The 17,305-nt window shown below is 35.3% G+C and overlaps 1 protein-coding gene and 1 long non-coding RNA gene across 2 annotated transcripts; both read right to left on the bottom strand.

The window, feature by feature from the left end:
* Nucleotides 1–2,154: 2,154 nt before the first annotated feature.
* On the bottom strand, nucleotides 2,155–5,995 carry LOC104884532 (cytochrome P450 736A117). Its single transcript, XM_010669208.4, has 2 exons — nucleotides 4,858–5,995; nucleotides 2,155–3,002 (listed from the first exon to the last, which is right to left on the bottom strand). Exons 1-2 carry the CDS (start codon nucleotides 5,800–5,802, stop codon nucleotides 2,394–2,396), a joined length of 1,554 nt encoding a protein of 517 aa, XP_010667510.1. The 5' UTR covers nucleotides 5,803–5,995; the 3' UTR covers nucleotides 2,155–2,393.
* An 8,822-nt stretch (nucleotides 5,996–14,817) lies between these two features.
* Nucleotides 14,818–17,036, bottom strand: LOC130589475 (uncharacterized). The gene is made up of 3 exons (XR_008967125.1): nucleotides 16,736–17,036; nucleotides 15,636–15,700; nucleotides 14,818–14,956 (listed from the first exon to the last, which is right to left on the bottom strand). It is a non-coding gene; the product is annotated as an uncharacterized LOC130589475 (long non-coding RNA).
* Nucleotides 17,037–17,305: the final 269 nt, after the last annotated feature.

Below are 17,305 nucleotides of genomic sequence, written 5' to 3'. Positions count from 1 at the left end.
GAACATGAAAGCGTAGACAACAATGAAACTTCAATTAATTATGTTTCTACAAAGAGACAATGGAATCGAAAAGATGTTGTCTTGAATGAAATTTTTGCTTACTCGATAGCGGTTGAAATGACATACGATGAAAATGATGTAGAGCCAAATACAGTTGATGAATGTCGCCGTAGAAAAGATTGGCCAAAATGGAAAGAGGCAATTCAAGCAGAATTGAGATCACTTGAAAAACGTGAAGTATTCGGTCAAATAACCCAAATACCAAAAGGTGTAAAACCAGTTGGGTACAAATGGGTATTCGTGAGAAAACGAAATGAGAAAAATGAGGTTACTAGATATAAGGCAAGATTAGTAGCCCAAGGCTTCTCGCAAATGCCAGGGATTGATTATGATGAGACATATTCTCCAGTAGTCGATGCAACTACACTAAGATTTCTGGTAAGTTTATCAGTTTCGAAAGGATTGCAAATGAGATTGATGGATGTAGTGACCGCATATTTGTATGGCTCACTTGACACAGATATTTATATGAAAGTTCCTGAAGGACTAAAACTACCAGAAAATTGCATGCCCAAAGAGATGTTCTCAATAAAATTGAGAAAATCACTCTATGGGTTAAAACAATCTGGAAGAATGTGGTATAATCGTCTTAGTGAATACCTATTGAAAGAAGGATTCAAAAATAATCAAATCAGTCCCTGTGTTTTCATTAAGCGATCTAAATCAGGATTCGCGATCATTGCTGTATATGTCGATGATTTGAACATTATCGGAACTCCTAGAGAACTTGAAGCGACTGCAAAATACTTGATGAAAGAATTTGAGATGAAAGATCTCGGGAAGACAAAATTTTGCCTTGGCCTGCAAATGGAACATCTAAGAAATGGGATTTTTGTCCATCAATCAAACTAACACAGAAAAAATCCTGAAACGTTTTTTCATGGACAAAGCCCACCCAATAAGTTCTCCAATGGTAGTGCGTTCCCTGAATGAGAAAGATGATCCATTCAGACCACGAGAAGAAGAACGAGGAGATTCTTGGTCCTGAAGTACCATATCTAAGTGCAATTGGTGCTTTAATGTACTTGGCTAACAATACTCGACCTGACATAGCTTTTTCAGTAAACTTGTTAGCTAGATACAGCAATGCACCAACCAAGAGACATTGGAATGGAGTCAGACACTTATTACGTTATCTTCGAGGAACACAAGATCTCGGATTATTCTATCAGTCAAGACCCAATGCGTCACTCATTGGATATGCAGATGCTGGCTACCTCTCAGACCCACAAAAGGCTAAGTCTCAATCCGGATATGTATTCACTTATGGAGGTACTGCAATATCTTGGAAATCTACAAAGCAGACTTTGACGGCCACATCATCAAATCATGCGAATTAATTGCTCTTTATGAAGCTGGAAGGGAATGTGTATGGCTAAGGTCAATGATCAAGAATATCCAAGAAGAATGCGGGATGGAAACAATAACAACAAATCCAACTATCATCTACGAAGACAATACTGCATGCATCACCCAAGTAAGCGAAGGGTACATCAAAGGAGACAGAACTAAACATTTATCACCAAAGCTCTTCTTCACTCATGACCTCCAAAAGGAAGGGACGATCAACATTCGACAAATCCAATCATGTGAGAATCTTGCAGATTTATTCACCAAATCCCTTCCGGCGAAGAAATTTGAAGAATTAGTCCGAAAAATTGGAATGCGTCATCTTCTGATTATGCTAGATTCAGGGGGAGTATTATATGCGCTGCACTCTTTTTCCCTTCGATCAGGTTTTTATCCCACGGGTTTTTCCTGACAAGGTTTTTAATGAGGCAGTTGATTTTAAGCATATAAAGATACATAATAGTTATACTCTTTCCCTAGTTACGGATTATTCCCACAGGATTTTTCCTAACAAAGATTCTTAATAAGATAACGTCTATTATGAATTATAAATGGACATTCAAGGGGGTGTTGAGAAACAGTGAATTGGAAAATTTCACTGTTCAAGCATAGTGAATGTCATGCCATGCATTTACTGCATGTTAGGAAAGTTTTTCGTCCGCGAGAAATCGTTGAAAATGTAATGTTAAAATAGTATACTTTTGCCTATAAATACCGATGTAAGAAATCAGTTCTTCACATCAATGCAATACAATACTCTCTGATATATTTGCATAACTTCTCTCTCCATTTCTCACAACAACATGAAACTATTTTTCGAGTATTGGTAATAACTAATAAGGACCAAGGAAAACCATAAGAAAACGGTTAACTTTGACTGTTACATGGCGTAGACTCACAAGTGATCAAGTAGTATAGTTCACTCCTTTTCATAACTCAACTGCTACATGTAATGATGTAATATAAGATTCTCTAATGATAAATTAAAGGTGTGGAGTAGCAACAGCAAGAAGAGGATTTTTCATGTGTACAGTAACACCAGTGCTTTCAGACATGTCCATTGTCTCAGGTTTAACTCCATCAGGCAACCTCCAATTAAACTTGTGCATAAGATTTGCTAAAACAAGCTCGTTACTCACCGTCGCAAATAACATTCCAGGACAAATCCTTCTACCGCCACCAAACGGAATCAACTCCAAATCTTGCTGCTTGAACTCCATCGAGGAATTCATGAACCTCTCTGGACGAAACTCTTCAGGTTCATCCCAAATTTCAGGGTCTCTCTGAACAACCCAAGCATTAATAAAAACAAGAGTTTTTGCAGGAATATCATAACCATTTATTTTTACGTCTTGGGTTGATTCTCGAGGCACCAGTAACGGAAGTGGTGGATGTAGTCGTAGACTCTCTTTTATCACAGCTTTTAAGTACTTCATTTTCTCTAAATCTTCTTCGGTTATGTTTTCTTTGTCTCCGGCAATTGTTCTTACCTCCCTTTGAAGTTCTAGCATTACGCTAGGATTTCTTAAGACTTCGCCCATTGCCCACTCTAGTACTGTGTAGGTAGTATCGGTTCCTGCTGCGAACACATCCTGCATATCAAACGATGATATAAAAATTTTAGAATGTCAGTTAAAATTTCATGCATAATACTTCTTACATTTCTTAATAAATAAAAACATTGACTTACACGCTTACCAAAACAACCTTCTTAATCATCTTTTTATCATATTTATAGTAAAAGTAAATAATTTTAAACAATACACTATATTGAGACTAAGCAAACATCTTTTATAAAACATTTGCTTGTTTTTACATATTAGGGAAAAAAAGGTGACTAAAGTTAAAGTGTCCATCTTTTAGAAACGGTCGGTAAGCATTTTTAATGAATTAATAGCTAACGTTTAATATTAAACTTTTAATAGGTAACGTTTGACTCAAAATATACTAGTTAAAATTTGAAAAGAATTAATTTAGACTTGGAAATTTTGTATTTAATATTTAGTAGTTATTATGGTGTTAAAACATTTAAATTAGAACTTGTTCGTTATCGTTTTCTAATTTGAAAATTGACATGTTTAATATAAATATGACAAATTTTAAATTTATTATACCTCTAATATCATATGACTTATACATATCTAAAACCAAAAACTGAAAATAATAATATACCTATACAGGGCCTTAGATTTGGTTAATTTGTCACGTATCGATGTTATGTCATTTACATCATTTTGGAAAAAAAAAAGGTCCTAGATTAAGAACTAAAAGGCAACTTAAATTTACTTTTGAGATCTATTTTGATTGTTCGGTGATTTTTTTGGGGTGTTTTTGGCTCTTATACATACGTTCTTTGTTTTTTTTCAATTTACTCACTTCAATTCGGGGGAACCAAAGATAAAATATAAAAATATGAGAGAGAAACTAAAAACTTGGAGAGAGAAATTAAAATAAATATCAAAAAGTGGATGACAACAGTGGAAAAAAGGAGAAAGTAAATGAGATATGTTACCAAGATAGAAAAGGCAATAATGTGTGAAGTAAAAAGATTTAAATCAAAAAAGGAGAGTGTGTAGATCAAAAAGAAACAGAGTATTTGTTTCAACGAAATAGAAGGAACAAAGTGGTCGAAGTAGATTTAATATGTCATTTTATGGTCACATCCATTACAAAACAACAAAAAAAAATGATGTCAAAAATACATAGCACTTTTATTATGGAGATTGTTAGACATCGTCCCAAAATTTCTTAAAATCGCCCAAAAACACAATTGAAAATACAATTTTACCCTTAACTTTATCTTTCATTCTCACCATCACTAACCCCCCCAACTACTTAACAACCACTACCCCACACACACAACCACCACCAAAACCACGCAAAAGACCACCGAAATCACACACACCACCGACTAAACCATGCACAACCATCAACAAGACCAAAAAAATTGGTCTTCCACGATGAAACATCCGAGCAAGATGTCTCCTCGTGGTGGAAACGTCTGGCCATGATGTTTTTGCCATGGTGGAAAAGGATGTTTCCACCATGGTGAGACGTCCTGGTCGGACGTTCCATGCATAATGGAGGACCAATTTTGTTTTTGGTTTTTGCGGCTTGCTCGTGGTGGTTGCAGGGGTTGGGGTGGGGGGCTGCTGGTAGGGTGGAAGGAGGGTGGGGTGAGGGCTTGGTAGTGGGTGGTGGAGACGGTGGCTGTTGAGATGGAGGTGGTGGTTTTGGAAAAGAAAAGAGGAAAAAAGGAAAGGTAAAGTTGAAAATGTTTGATGGGATTGGAGCGATTTTAACAAGTTTTGAGGCGATAATTAGCATTTTAGTTATAGCGACAAAGTTATTTTTGCAAAGTGACACAGAAACTTTTGTAATTTATTTTTTAAGAAAATCAGAGGTTCCTATAGGCAAATTAACATCGTAATTGTACTTAGTACTTACCATTATCAAACCTTTGATGCTCTCTCTATCAAGAGCAAAGCCAGTTGAATTTTCCTTCTGGAACTGAAGTAAAACATCTACAAAATCTTTAGCTTCGAATTCAGTCTCACTGTCACTATATTTTTTAAGTACATCCGAGTGCTCTGTAATAATCTCTTCCAGTATTAAATCAAAGCTTTTTGCACATTTCTCCAACCTTGCATTCAAACCATTAAATCTATTCACCCAACCTAACCAAGGTATATAATCTCCAACATTAAAAACCCCAATCAACTCCACAAATTCAGTTATAACCCACTTAAAATCAACACCTCTTAACTGATTATCATTGTACTTTCTTCCAAATGTAACCCTACATATCACATCATTTGTTAAAGTAGCAAACATTTCACTCAAATTCACAACTGATCCAATATTTTTCTGAATCTTTTCCACTATAAGACTAGTTTCTTCTTCTCTTATATTCTTAAAAGATTTTACTCGTCTATTGCTCAAAAGTTGAAGCATGAATATACTCTTCATCTGCCTCCAATATTCTCCATAAGGACAAGCAGCAACATCCTTACAATTGTATATCAACTTATCATTTATGCTAAGTTTCGCCCTGTTAGAAAATGTTACATCATGTGTTTTCATGATTTCTTTTACTACCCTTGCAGAAGACACTATAAGGGTAGGTCTCTTGCCCAAGTAGAGCAACATAAGCTCACCATATTGCTCCGACAACGATCGGAGCGTGCGGTGAGGTTGTGTGCCTAGCTGAGGAAGATGTCCAAACAAAGGCACTTTTGGTGGAGATGGTGGCAAGTTTTGGACCTTTGAGGATGTAGTGGAGAGCCATTTGTAGAGAAAAATTAAGAGGAAGAAGGAAGAAACAAAGGAGAGGGGATGTAAGTAAAATAAGTTTAGTGCTTTCTCTAACATTTGTGGATTAACACTAAACATATTATTAGCTTCACTCTAATTTACGAGTTCCAAATATCCTTACCACCGAAGTTTTGGTTTGATGATAAGTTGATAACATTATTGGCTACCAGGATATAATCACATTTATAGTAAGGTTAAGGTAGATGTCGTTTTTTACTTGAGCCGGTCAACCACGAATGTGAACATCATAATTTGAAGTAGGAAATGAAACAAATCGAATCAGATTTTTCAAACTCCTTACCCAATAACCCACCTTTAATAGAATGGAATTTTTTGAAACGAATACAAACTTGGAGTCTATTAGGCTATGTTTGGGAATATAATCTGAAATAGCGCAAAAATTGATAAGGTAGCTGAAATGAGCTGAGTTGATAAGGTAGTTGAAAATTTCAGCACCTTAAATTGAGATTGTATATTTGGTACCAACTCAATTTCAAGCAATTTCTGAGCTTAAACTCTTAGCCCAAACACAAGTATTTATTAGGTAACTTAAACTTTTAGCACCTACTCATTTAAGGTAACTTAAATGGGTTGATCGAATTTATATAATATTATTTTTCGTGGTATCAAGTTGATTGGGTCATAAATTAGGATTATTTTATCAATTAAAATCTCAGAATCAAACTTTTAGAGAACAATAGTAATGTAGTTTTGATTTATCAATTGACAAGGTGATAAGTAATCCGATGCAGGTTGGATCCTGTTTTGGATTCAACCCAAACTGAATTCTCATCCCTAATATCGATCCACACGACACTTAGAATACAAGTCAAAACTAACAATATATATATATATATGTATGAAAAATGAAATCTAATAATCCCACCTTTGACACATCTTCTGAAAACAATCCCACCTCATCGAAATCTAAAAACAATCCCACCTTATACCCCCATATTCTTAAAACAAGTCTTTTACCGATTTGTGAAATTAGTAACTTATTTTAGAAGGTGACTTGCCACGTATCACCTTCTGATTGGTCTTCCCTCCCACTGCCGGAGCACCCATCCCCTGCCACCCCTACCACCCCTACTTCTATAACAACCACCATATATATATTCCACCTCACCACCTCTACCTCCATAACAACCACCATATCTTCTATAACAGCCCCACCCTCCCTTTCCCCCGCGGCCCCCTCCCCCCTTCCCGCAGCCCCCCTCCCCGCAGTCCCACTCCCCTTCCTCGTAGTCTCGTAACCCCCTCCCTCCTCCCCGCAACCCCCCTCCCCTTCCCCGCAGTCTCGTAACCCCCCTCCCTCCGACGCGCATTGTCGCCGCCCTTCTCCGTCGCGCATTGACATGAATCTTCCTTCAATTGACTTCGACTGCAACTTCAAATTCACGAAATCAATTACTTTCAGTTTGTTTGTAGTTCGATTTTGTCCGAACATTTGAAACAGCACAAAATCAATGGCGAGAAGCCAACAATTAGCGCCGGATTCGATCAAATCGACGGCGGAACACCTACTCCATCAATGGCGGCGGTGAAGGGGGAGAGGAAAATTGACGGTGGAGGAAGAGGGGGTGGGAAAATCAGTGGTGGAGGAAGAGGGGTGGGGGCTCGGAAATCGACGGTGATGAAGGGGGAAGGCGAAATCGATGGTGGAGGAAGAGGGGGTGGGGGAGGGGATGCGGCTGGGGTGGAGGGGGGAAGTGGGGGGAAGGGATGGGGGACTGGTAGAGGGGGCTAGGCTTAGGAGGTGGTGGTCATGGTGAGAAGAGAGAGATTAAAGGACAAAAAAAAAATTACATGTTAAACATGTTGGAGGTAAAATGACTTGTTTTAAGAATATGGGGGTATAAGGTGGGATTATATATATATAAGTGAGTTCATATGAGAATGTAGACTTATATGAGAAAATGAAAATGAATTTTACGCATTATACCTCTTTTGAATAAGTGATGTAACTCTAACAATTACAATATAAGTGAACAAGGAACTTAGTTTAAATAAAAATACCAGTTACAAACCGCAACTAACAACATAGTTCACATAATAATTAGGAGGACTGAAAACATCCTAGTTACATTACATTCTACATCTAAAACTCTGCTAGACCATAGCATCCGCACACTTGATGTTTTCTCTCATGCAATGTTCAATCTTTAAGTTCGGCAAAAGGCTCCACCACTTTCTACACAAGGATACAAGTATACAACATTGGAGTACTTATCAGACACCACTTGGAGATGGATCAAATCCACTGCAAACCTGCAAGCGGAATACAAAATGACGTGTTCGATATTTTCCTGTTTGTAGGACTTGAAGACCTTCATAATACCCAACAACAGCTGGCAGCTGCAAGGGGATCGTTAGCAAAAACGTCTTTTTCGGAAAACCGGGACAGTTACAATTACTCATCTAAAGACTAAAAGGATGGTGGTACAAGCCTACAAGGCCCCTCCAGGAGTGGAACAGAAAGAGAAAAAGGGTGTCTGATTCAACTCGAACCGGCATATACTTAAAGATAGCTGTTTACTTTGAAATCCCGGCATTGACTAATTACTAGATTTTGGAATTTTCTCATTACTATTGAATCGACCCAAATATACATTTATTATATGATATTTCTGGCGCTACTTGCACAACAATGGAAACAAAAAAAAAAACGTTCATCAAAGCGCATCAAAATGGAGTAAATAAAAGTACGGTTTTTCTACCCTATGCATTAGGTACATAAGTTTAACTATTTATTTTAAATTTTATTCAATAAAATTCATAAATATGACATAGTTAATTAAAGATATTATTTTCATAATAAAAATTAGATATTAGTTAGATATCAATAATGTGAATAATATCTTTAATTAACGATGTAATATTTATGAATTTTGTTGAGTAAAGGTGAAAACAAATAGCTAAACCTAATGAATTGGGTGCACAAGTTAGAAGAACCCATTTATTTATCGTGCGCTCTAATTATTAGTTTATTTGCTTATACTTCATCCATTTCAAATACTTGACACGGTTTGACTTTTGCAATATTTACACTCTCTGTTGACAGTCTTTTGTGATTTTTTAGTAAGGAAAAATATTCATATGGGATCTTGTTAGATTCGTCTCGAACATGTATTTTCAAGATTTCACCTTTTTATAATTTTTACTTATAAGAAATTAATGATATTAATGATTAATCGGCAAAGGTGTTTACCCTCCTCCTCTCTCCTCTCCCCTCTTCCTCCTAGAAAACCCTAATCATTTTCTTCTAGTTCGGGTTGCCATCAGCTTTTCGATGGTGGTAAGCCCTCAATCTTCTTTGTTCCTCTAGTCTTTATTGCTTTAGTTATTGATAATCCTCCATTCTCTCTTTTTTTTATAGTTTTCTATCTAATTTTTGGATTCTTTCTCTCTTTTCGTGGGAGTTTGGAATTTGATTTTATGTTCTTCTCATGTGGAAGCTTAAAAAATGGTATGGGAAACTATTCTTAAATTGGTTGAAGTTTATGACTATCAAAATAAAAGTATTGGAAAATCGAATGTAGTCAACATGGTTGAATCAAGAATTTTCTTTATCAAACTATGTCAAAATGACATACGTCTCTATCAATAGATGTTTGATTCAACCAATACAAAGGGGTGGCGTTGTATTTTTCGATCTAGTTCATTGTAGTTTCTTTAAAAACGAATTTGATTTGATCCTATCGATTATATCTTTCTTTATTAATTATTGCAGATGTTCTTTGGCTTTTACTTAATAAACTTATCTCTATTATATAAGGGAAGGGGGGAGCAATGGTGTCCTTTTTTTGAAATTTCTATTTTGCCCCCCTTCCCTTTCTAAATTACAAAAGGAATGTCAAAATCAAAATTGACACTCAAAGAAAACTACCGAAAATTAATTTACAACACTCACTCACTCACAAACCATTTAAAAGAAGAAACTTTACAAATCACTCATACAATTGACAAAATCACATTATAAAAATCACGCAAGTCACCCAAATAATCAGGAAACTTTCTTATAGTGTTTCGTATATATAATGAAACTTTTACATATATTTGGACCTATCGTTTTCTATTATATAATAGCGATTAATTATCAAGGTAAAAAGGTTTATGTAAAATATCATTCAAGCATTAAAGTACAACATATCTCTATTATATAAGGGAATGGGGAAGCTATAGTGTCCCCGAATGAAAAGACTATGTTACCCCCTTCCCATTCTAACTTACAAATTCACTTACAAATAAAAGGGGGCTTCAAACAAGAATACCAAAAATATAATTATAACAATCACTCACAAGTCAACTAAAATCATAAAATTGCATAATTTACTTTATGCAATTCACTAAAATGAGGAAACTTTATAAAAACTTAAAAATTCACTTACAACCTACAACCTATGAAAAAATTGACTTGAAATCAAAGTGTCCACTTTCTTTACGATTTATGAATACTGTACTTAATTCAAAAATCAACTAAAAAATTATAATATTAGAAATCATAAATAAATTCAATAAAATTTCTATTTTGTTCATAGAATTTAAATTTGAAAAATGAAAAAAAAAAAAGAATGGTGAGAGACTTAAGTGACAGAAACTAAACCAAGTAAATTTTGCAACTGAAAACAATTATACTTCGTATGTTTAATGTTCAAATTTTGACTCTTATACCAAAGAAAATCGAGTTTTTGTTTCAAAAAAAATTCAAGCACGCATCGCGTGCAAAAAATTCTAGTTCTTTTAAAAAAGAAGATATTTTAAATAGATAAAGTATTTGCTCGTGTTGTGGTAGGTGTGTGGCCTGTGTGCCTATGGGGCGAACTCGTGTTTGAACACACAATGAGAAACGCGGCTGTTAATTTATATAAATAAATGGGTGGTTGCTATTAAACAATCTCTCGTTTGGGGCGTTGCTATTAAATCAACTTCAAATATTGGATCTCTTTCCACTCACGACCTCCGGGCAATAACATTCCGACGCAGTCCTGAGTCCACACTAAATAGACTGATTTTCAAAGTGCGTTGGCGAAATAGTTGGAACTTGAACTTTGAACATTGAAGAGGAAAATTGGTGCTGAAAATCAAAAGCTAGCTTTATTCATGACAATTTTTTTATTTCAAAATGTGATAATGTGAAATGTGAGGGAGATAAGTAAACTAGTTGGACTATGGATGAAACCACCACTGCTCCGAAATATAGACTTTCTTGCATGCATCTAAACTCACAAATATCTATACAAATATATTAAAAGGCGTACGAAAACAAGAAACTATGCCACTTGGTGGTCTCTCTAGGGAGTTTTAGTTCATGTACTCCATGTACGATAAAAAAAAAAAGAAATTGCATAGCATAGGGTTTGATCCCAGGACCTCTAATACATATACTAAAATTTTAACCACTAAGCTAAGTTGTATTTAGGATTATTATCATAAAGTATTATATTAATAAATGAAATTTTTTCTTACCCGGGGCGTAACCCAGGCCTAATAACTAATGTAACGTCAAAATGCGTGGGCTTCCGAGTATGAGTGCTTATGTAACTGCTTGCATGATCTCGGATTGTACGTCATGGCCTAATTGGCAATTATCCTAAGCAATAAAATGATAATCCAAACAATCTATAACAAAATCCCTAAAATTCATACTTTAGGAATATGCTCAATCACTGTGGTGTCCTTCCAATGGAGAAATATTTTGAGAAGACAATCTAAAATTTGGGTTATATTATTAGCTCATCGATAATTTAGATTGTAATTAAATATAGTTGGAATTGTCAATCTATCTATACGAATATATTAAAAGACGTTTCTAAATAAGGAACTGTAGCAATGTGGCGCTATCCTGTAGAGTGTTTATTTCATGTAAACCACATACAATAAAAAAATTAGACAATGCATGTTATAAGAATTGATTCAATGACTTTAGATTACTAGATTAATGTCTTGACCATTAAATTAAGTAATGTTTAGTGTTATTTTTGGTAAAATATAAGTGTATTACCAAAAGAGCATTAAAGCCACCAACACACAGTCTCAACTGAGAGGTAGAGCACACCAAAGCAACAACAATTAACCAGCACAAACAAACAGAAACACTACATCACACAGAACTTAAGTTTTTTTTTTGAAAGAGAAATTTCATTAATGGATGGCCAAATGACATATACAATAAGTATTAAAGAAAAATAAGACATAATCAGGCAAGATCAAATCAAATTCTTCTTCAAATAAACTACAATGAACTAGATCGAGCAATACAGCGCAGCCCCCTCGTATTTGCTGGATCACGCAGCTATTGATGGGGAAGTCTATCATTCTGACATAGTTTGGGGAAGAAAATTCTTGATTTAACCATATTGATCGCATCCGAATTTCCAATACTTCGATGTTGATGGTCTTGAACTTAAACCAATAGGAACAATTTCTCATACCAATTTTTAAACTTCCACGTGGGAAGAGAATAAAACCAAACTCCAAACTCCCATAAAAGGAGAGAAAAAACCCCAAAAATTGGGTAGAAAACTCTCAAAAAGAGAGAGAACGAAAGATTATTAATAACAAAAATAATGAAAACTAGAAGAAAAAAGAAGAATTGGGGGCTTACCACCATCGAAAGGATGATGGCAGCCCCAAACTAGAAGAAAAAGATTAGGGTTTTTCAGGAGAGAGGGGGGGAGGAGGAAGATAAGGTTTTCTGAAACTTGAGTCCTACACAGATTTTAACTTATGCAACTATTTACAAGTTGATGAAACCAACCCTTCTCATCTTCACTCCATTTGAAATCAACAAAGCTCTTAATCCTTCCACAAACATCCAATTGTATATGCTTAATGATGACAGCAGGAAGATGAACATTATCATAACACATAGCATGATTTTTGGCTCTCCGTAAATGATGCACCATGGCTGCAATTACATTATAACACACTTTCTGCTTTCTTTCACTCTAAAACTTTCTGCTCCATTTCTTCCAAAAAAAAAAGTATAAGTTTTCCTGCTTTAAAGTGTTAATCTCAATCCATCTCATAACTACTGTATAAACTCTAGCACTATAAGGGCACTTAAAAAATAAGTGCTGACAGGAATCCTTCCTTGAGCTACACAGTAAACAAGCTATATTTGACAGATACCTACTCTATCTAGAATTACTCTTGTTCTCAATTTACCAAGGGCAATTAACCAAGCAATAAACGAGTCTTTCGAAATATTTAGAGGATTCCAAGACCCAATATTGCCCTAGGAACTGCAGCCACTTATACCCTTCTTTAACATAATAAGGCTTCATCCCACACAGCCACATATTATTAAAACAAGCCCTTTGAAACAAATTCTTCACTTTACAAATGCTTATCCAGACCCAGCTTGCGTTATTGGAAGCTTCTTACTCCCAACACTCTTTTTCTCTCAAGTATACACTACGAATCTATTTAATCCATAGTAAGTCCTCCTTTTGAGCAATATGCCACACAAATTTTTCAATAGTAGTTATAGTCCACACTTGTTCAATCTAAACACCCAATCTCAAGCAACAGGAGGGGATTTTTGTAAGAAAGCTTTCCCTTCCCACAAAAAAGCGTTGCATACCTATGTTATCCTCTTCAGAAGACACTTTAGCAATAAGAAAAATTTGAGCTCAATAAATATGAAGACTCAACAAAACAACATTGATAAGAGTAGTCCTAACAGCATAGGACAAATGCCTAGAACTCCAATAGATGATTCTTTTCAATATCTTATCAATGAGCATATCACATGCAATCAGCTTTGAAAATCTTCTTTGAGGTGATAGGAACACCAACTATCTAAAAGGAAAATAACCTTTTTTATAATTTGTTATCTGAAGAATTTTGTTTTGCTGCTCTTCTTTCACATCCCCAAAGTAAATTGTTGTTTTCTCCGGACTATCTTCAAATCTAGACACATCTGCACAAGCTTTTAGAGTCCTAAGTAGCATCATTGTAGAATGAAATTGTTGAATACACTAGTTACACCTAACATGTGAAATGGGTGGATAAGGATGTTGTACTTAGCTTGGAATACAATCATAAAGTTGAAAGTACAAGAGATTCTTATAAGCATATCATTAGAAAAACTTCCTTGACCAATTGGGTAAATCAAGAAAACAGCAGTAGCCGCTGCAACCGGAGGTGAATATGCAACAGCAATCCAAGGGCGATTACTTAGACAGACACTAAATTTCCACTCACGGCCCATATAACAAGTTACACCAAGTAAGAAGTGTAGAACAATTAGCTCATAAGGACCAGCATTGTATAACCACTCATCATATCGATGCTGCTTCCCATATTGAATAAAAGTGTAACCAATCACATCTACTAAAAATCATCAAATTATCAGCAAAGGGTAGATGATTTAGCTTCAACTATTCACATCGATCTGTGATGAAGTTTAAATTTCTCCCTATGACTCATGTTCTTCATTAACCTGGTGAAAAACTCCATAACCAACACAAAAATCAATGGAGAGATTGGATATCCCTGTCTAATCCATCTCTTTCCATGAAAAAAAAACACATAACCCTCCATTAATACTCAAAGAATTTTAAGTGGTAGTGATACACACCATGACCCACTCTATAAATTTCTGAGGGTATTGCAACCCAACTAACAGTTCTCTTATAAACTCCAATTCAAAGAGTCATAAGCTTTCTTTAAATCAACCTTTATAGTACATCTTGCAGAAAGAGCCCTCCTCTTGTAATTCTTTAACATATCTTGACAGATAAAAATGTCATGCAAAACTACTCTATTTTCAACAAATTCATTATGAACTTGACTATGATGCTAGGTAGAACAACCTTTAACCTACTATAAAGCATTTCAAAAATGGCTTTGTAAATCACATTAGAACATGCTATTGGACGAAATTGAGAGACATTAACTGTTTGTTCAACTTTAGTAATAAGGCACAAAGTATTTGCATCGATTTCTTTCAGCAACTTAACAGAATGAAAGAAATCGAGCACTGCCTTTATAACGCCCCGACAAATTAACATAACCTTAATCGTCAGCGGAAGCATAACTTAATTCTGTGGGTTATGGCCCACAAATAAAATAATAGCCTAAAATTGAAAATTCACTATACAAATACTCATCGTATAATAATACTTGTTTATCCATCATACAAAGTATCCTAAAACCTCATAGAATCATACATAATCTCCATAATGCAGTCTATCAGTGATCCACAACTGTTCTTCCATACCTAAAACATAAAACAAAACGTCGTGAGCCGAGGCTCAGTAACATACTACTCTAACATCGTAAATTCATTTCACATCATTTTGTTAAAAACAGGGAGGAGAGAATAAGTAAAACATTTCACAAATATATCATAGTAGGTTACATTATCTTCTTTATCATGTTCATCATCATACATCTTTTACTTTGGTAACTTGGCAAATATCGCATATCACATATCGCATATAGGGACGTCTCCCTAAACAATGGGTGACACTCTTCGGTGTCCAAATATTGCCAGGAAGGCAGTCACAAATGGATGACACTCTCGGTGTCCAAATATTGCCAGAAAGGCCACAAATGGATGACACTCTCGGTGTCCAAATATTGCCAGAAAGGCAGTCACATCATAGGTGACATTTTCTATGCCCACATACTTGTCAAGAACCATCTTTCACTTTACTTTATCATGTTTCAAATATCATAATTACATTACATCATTATAATCATAATCATGAAACATCATTAAAACCATAGCGTTATCATACTCATATTTTCATAAACATCAGAGTCATTTCATTTCATCGAAAACCATCATATTCGTAAAACCTTTCATATCCCACAATCCCTAAATCAACAACATAGTGCGAAATACCATAAAACATCATTCGAAAGGGATTGTGGGTGTTAGTAGTAGACGTTACCTGAATTCCTGCTTACCAACCTTGATAGCCGGGGGAGGCTTGTAATATCCTTTATCTTCTTTAATCTATTCAAGAATAATTTTATTAATGAACGTTTCGTTATTTAGCTTTTAAGCCTAAATATTAGTTAGCGCTTATTAAGGTCATAACGGTCATTATAACGTCGTAAAGTCTCCTTAAAGGTCATTATTTCTTAATCATTAATAACTTTTTCAATTAAGGTGACTCTTTAACAACCACTTAATGAAATAACTCATTTAGCTATATTTTAGAATTATCGAAACATTAAAGTTATATTACTACATATTATATAACCTTTCGAAACATAACATTATTCTAGTTCATAGTTAATAATTAATTAGTCGTTCATTAATTAGTTAAGTTTAAAGTTATAATAGATCCATTAATATTATTTTAATATTATTTAGTCATTTAAAACTAACAAGTCAAGTAACTAATTATTATAAGTGAACTTAAGGATTAGTGAAGTATTCATAACTTAAACTCAATTATAACAACAAGCTTAATGATATTTTTAATTAGTTTTAAACAACTCAACTAGTTTAGAAATCATGAATTATAACCCAATAATATGATTTTAGTAAATAAGTTAGGTGGTTTAGAAAACTAACTAAATCAGTCCACTAAAGCTCAATATATTAAAGCAACAAGATTAACTTAAATGATTTAACTAAGTAAATCATATTATAAGCCCAACATTATACTTGACTTGATTAATTAAACTAACATAGCTTAATGAAATACTAAATCAGTTTTAGTTTAACTCAATTTGGCCCATCTAATATAAGTAGTTAGCTAAAATATAAAAGTCAGATTTGAGCCCCATTTAGTGAACATGCAACACTTAAATTGAGTTGGTTATTTAACTAATATAAATCAGTCCATAGTATAACTTGTAAGTCCATGAACAAGTTCAAACTACATCTTAAGTCCAACAACAAGGATTCAGTTTTAAGTTACTTAGTTTAGGTTCTAATTGAACTATTCTTGGCCCAATCTAAACTATTATAATTAACAAAAGGAATTTAGACTTGGGCTTGGTTTTAATAAATCAGAAATAAAAAGGAGATGAGCATCACCTCTGCTACTAGGAGCAGGGAGGACGAATCGCGACTGAGGTGGACGCCGGCTTCGGTGGTCGACGGCGAGCAGCAGAAATCTCCGGCGGTGGTATCCGGTGGTTCGGCGAGCGCGGCCCGTCGGCGGTGCTGCGCGTGCAGCAGCGTCGCGAAGAGAAGAGGAGCGAGAGAGTGCGAAGGGGAGAGAGAGTGCGAAGGGGAGAGAGAGCGAAGCTCCTGGCGCGGCGGTCTCCGGCGAGTGACAGCGAGGTGACGGCGGACTGGGCGCGACGCAGGTGGCGCGCGCGGTGGCCGACGGTGGTCGGTTATGGGGGGCGAACCAGAGGAGGAGAGGAGAAATTTGGGGTTTTCTTCTTTTGGGTTCTTTAGTTACAATTTTTTCGGCGATTATTGACTGAATTTCTGATTAGAGAGAATAGATGATGAAGGTTGTTGTTGGTGTGTTCTTGGTGTTGAATCTATGGCTATTTATAGTGGAGTTTGGAGGTTTTAAAAATCAGTGGTGGGAGAAGATGGTGAAGTAAATAATCTGATTTTGTTAACTTGAAGAAACAATGGTGAGAGATTGGT

The sequence above is a fragment of the Beta vulgaris genome, chromosome 7 (assembly GCF_026745355.1).
Source record: "Beta vulgaris subsp. vulgaris cultivar EL10 chromosome 7, EL10.2, whole genome shotgun sequence".
Lineage (NCBI taxonomy): Eukaryota > Viridiplantae > Streptophyta > Magnoliopsida > Caryophyllales > Amaranthaceae > Beta > Beta vulgaris.
This window is presented reverse-complemented; position numbering and strand designations above follow the sequence as displayed.

Coding starts and splice junctions, on each gene's coding strand:
- LOC104884532 (XM_010669208.4), bottom strand. CDS start 5,802: ATGTTTAGTGTTAATCCACAAATGTTAGAGAAAGCACTAAACTTATTT. Junction 3,003..4,857: donor GCATCAAAGGTTTGATAATG/GTAAGTACTAAG, acceptor TTTGATATGCAG/GATGTGTTCGCAGCAGGAAC.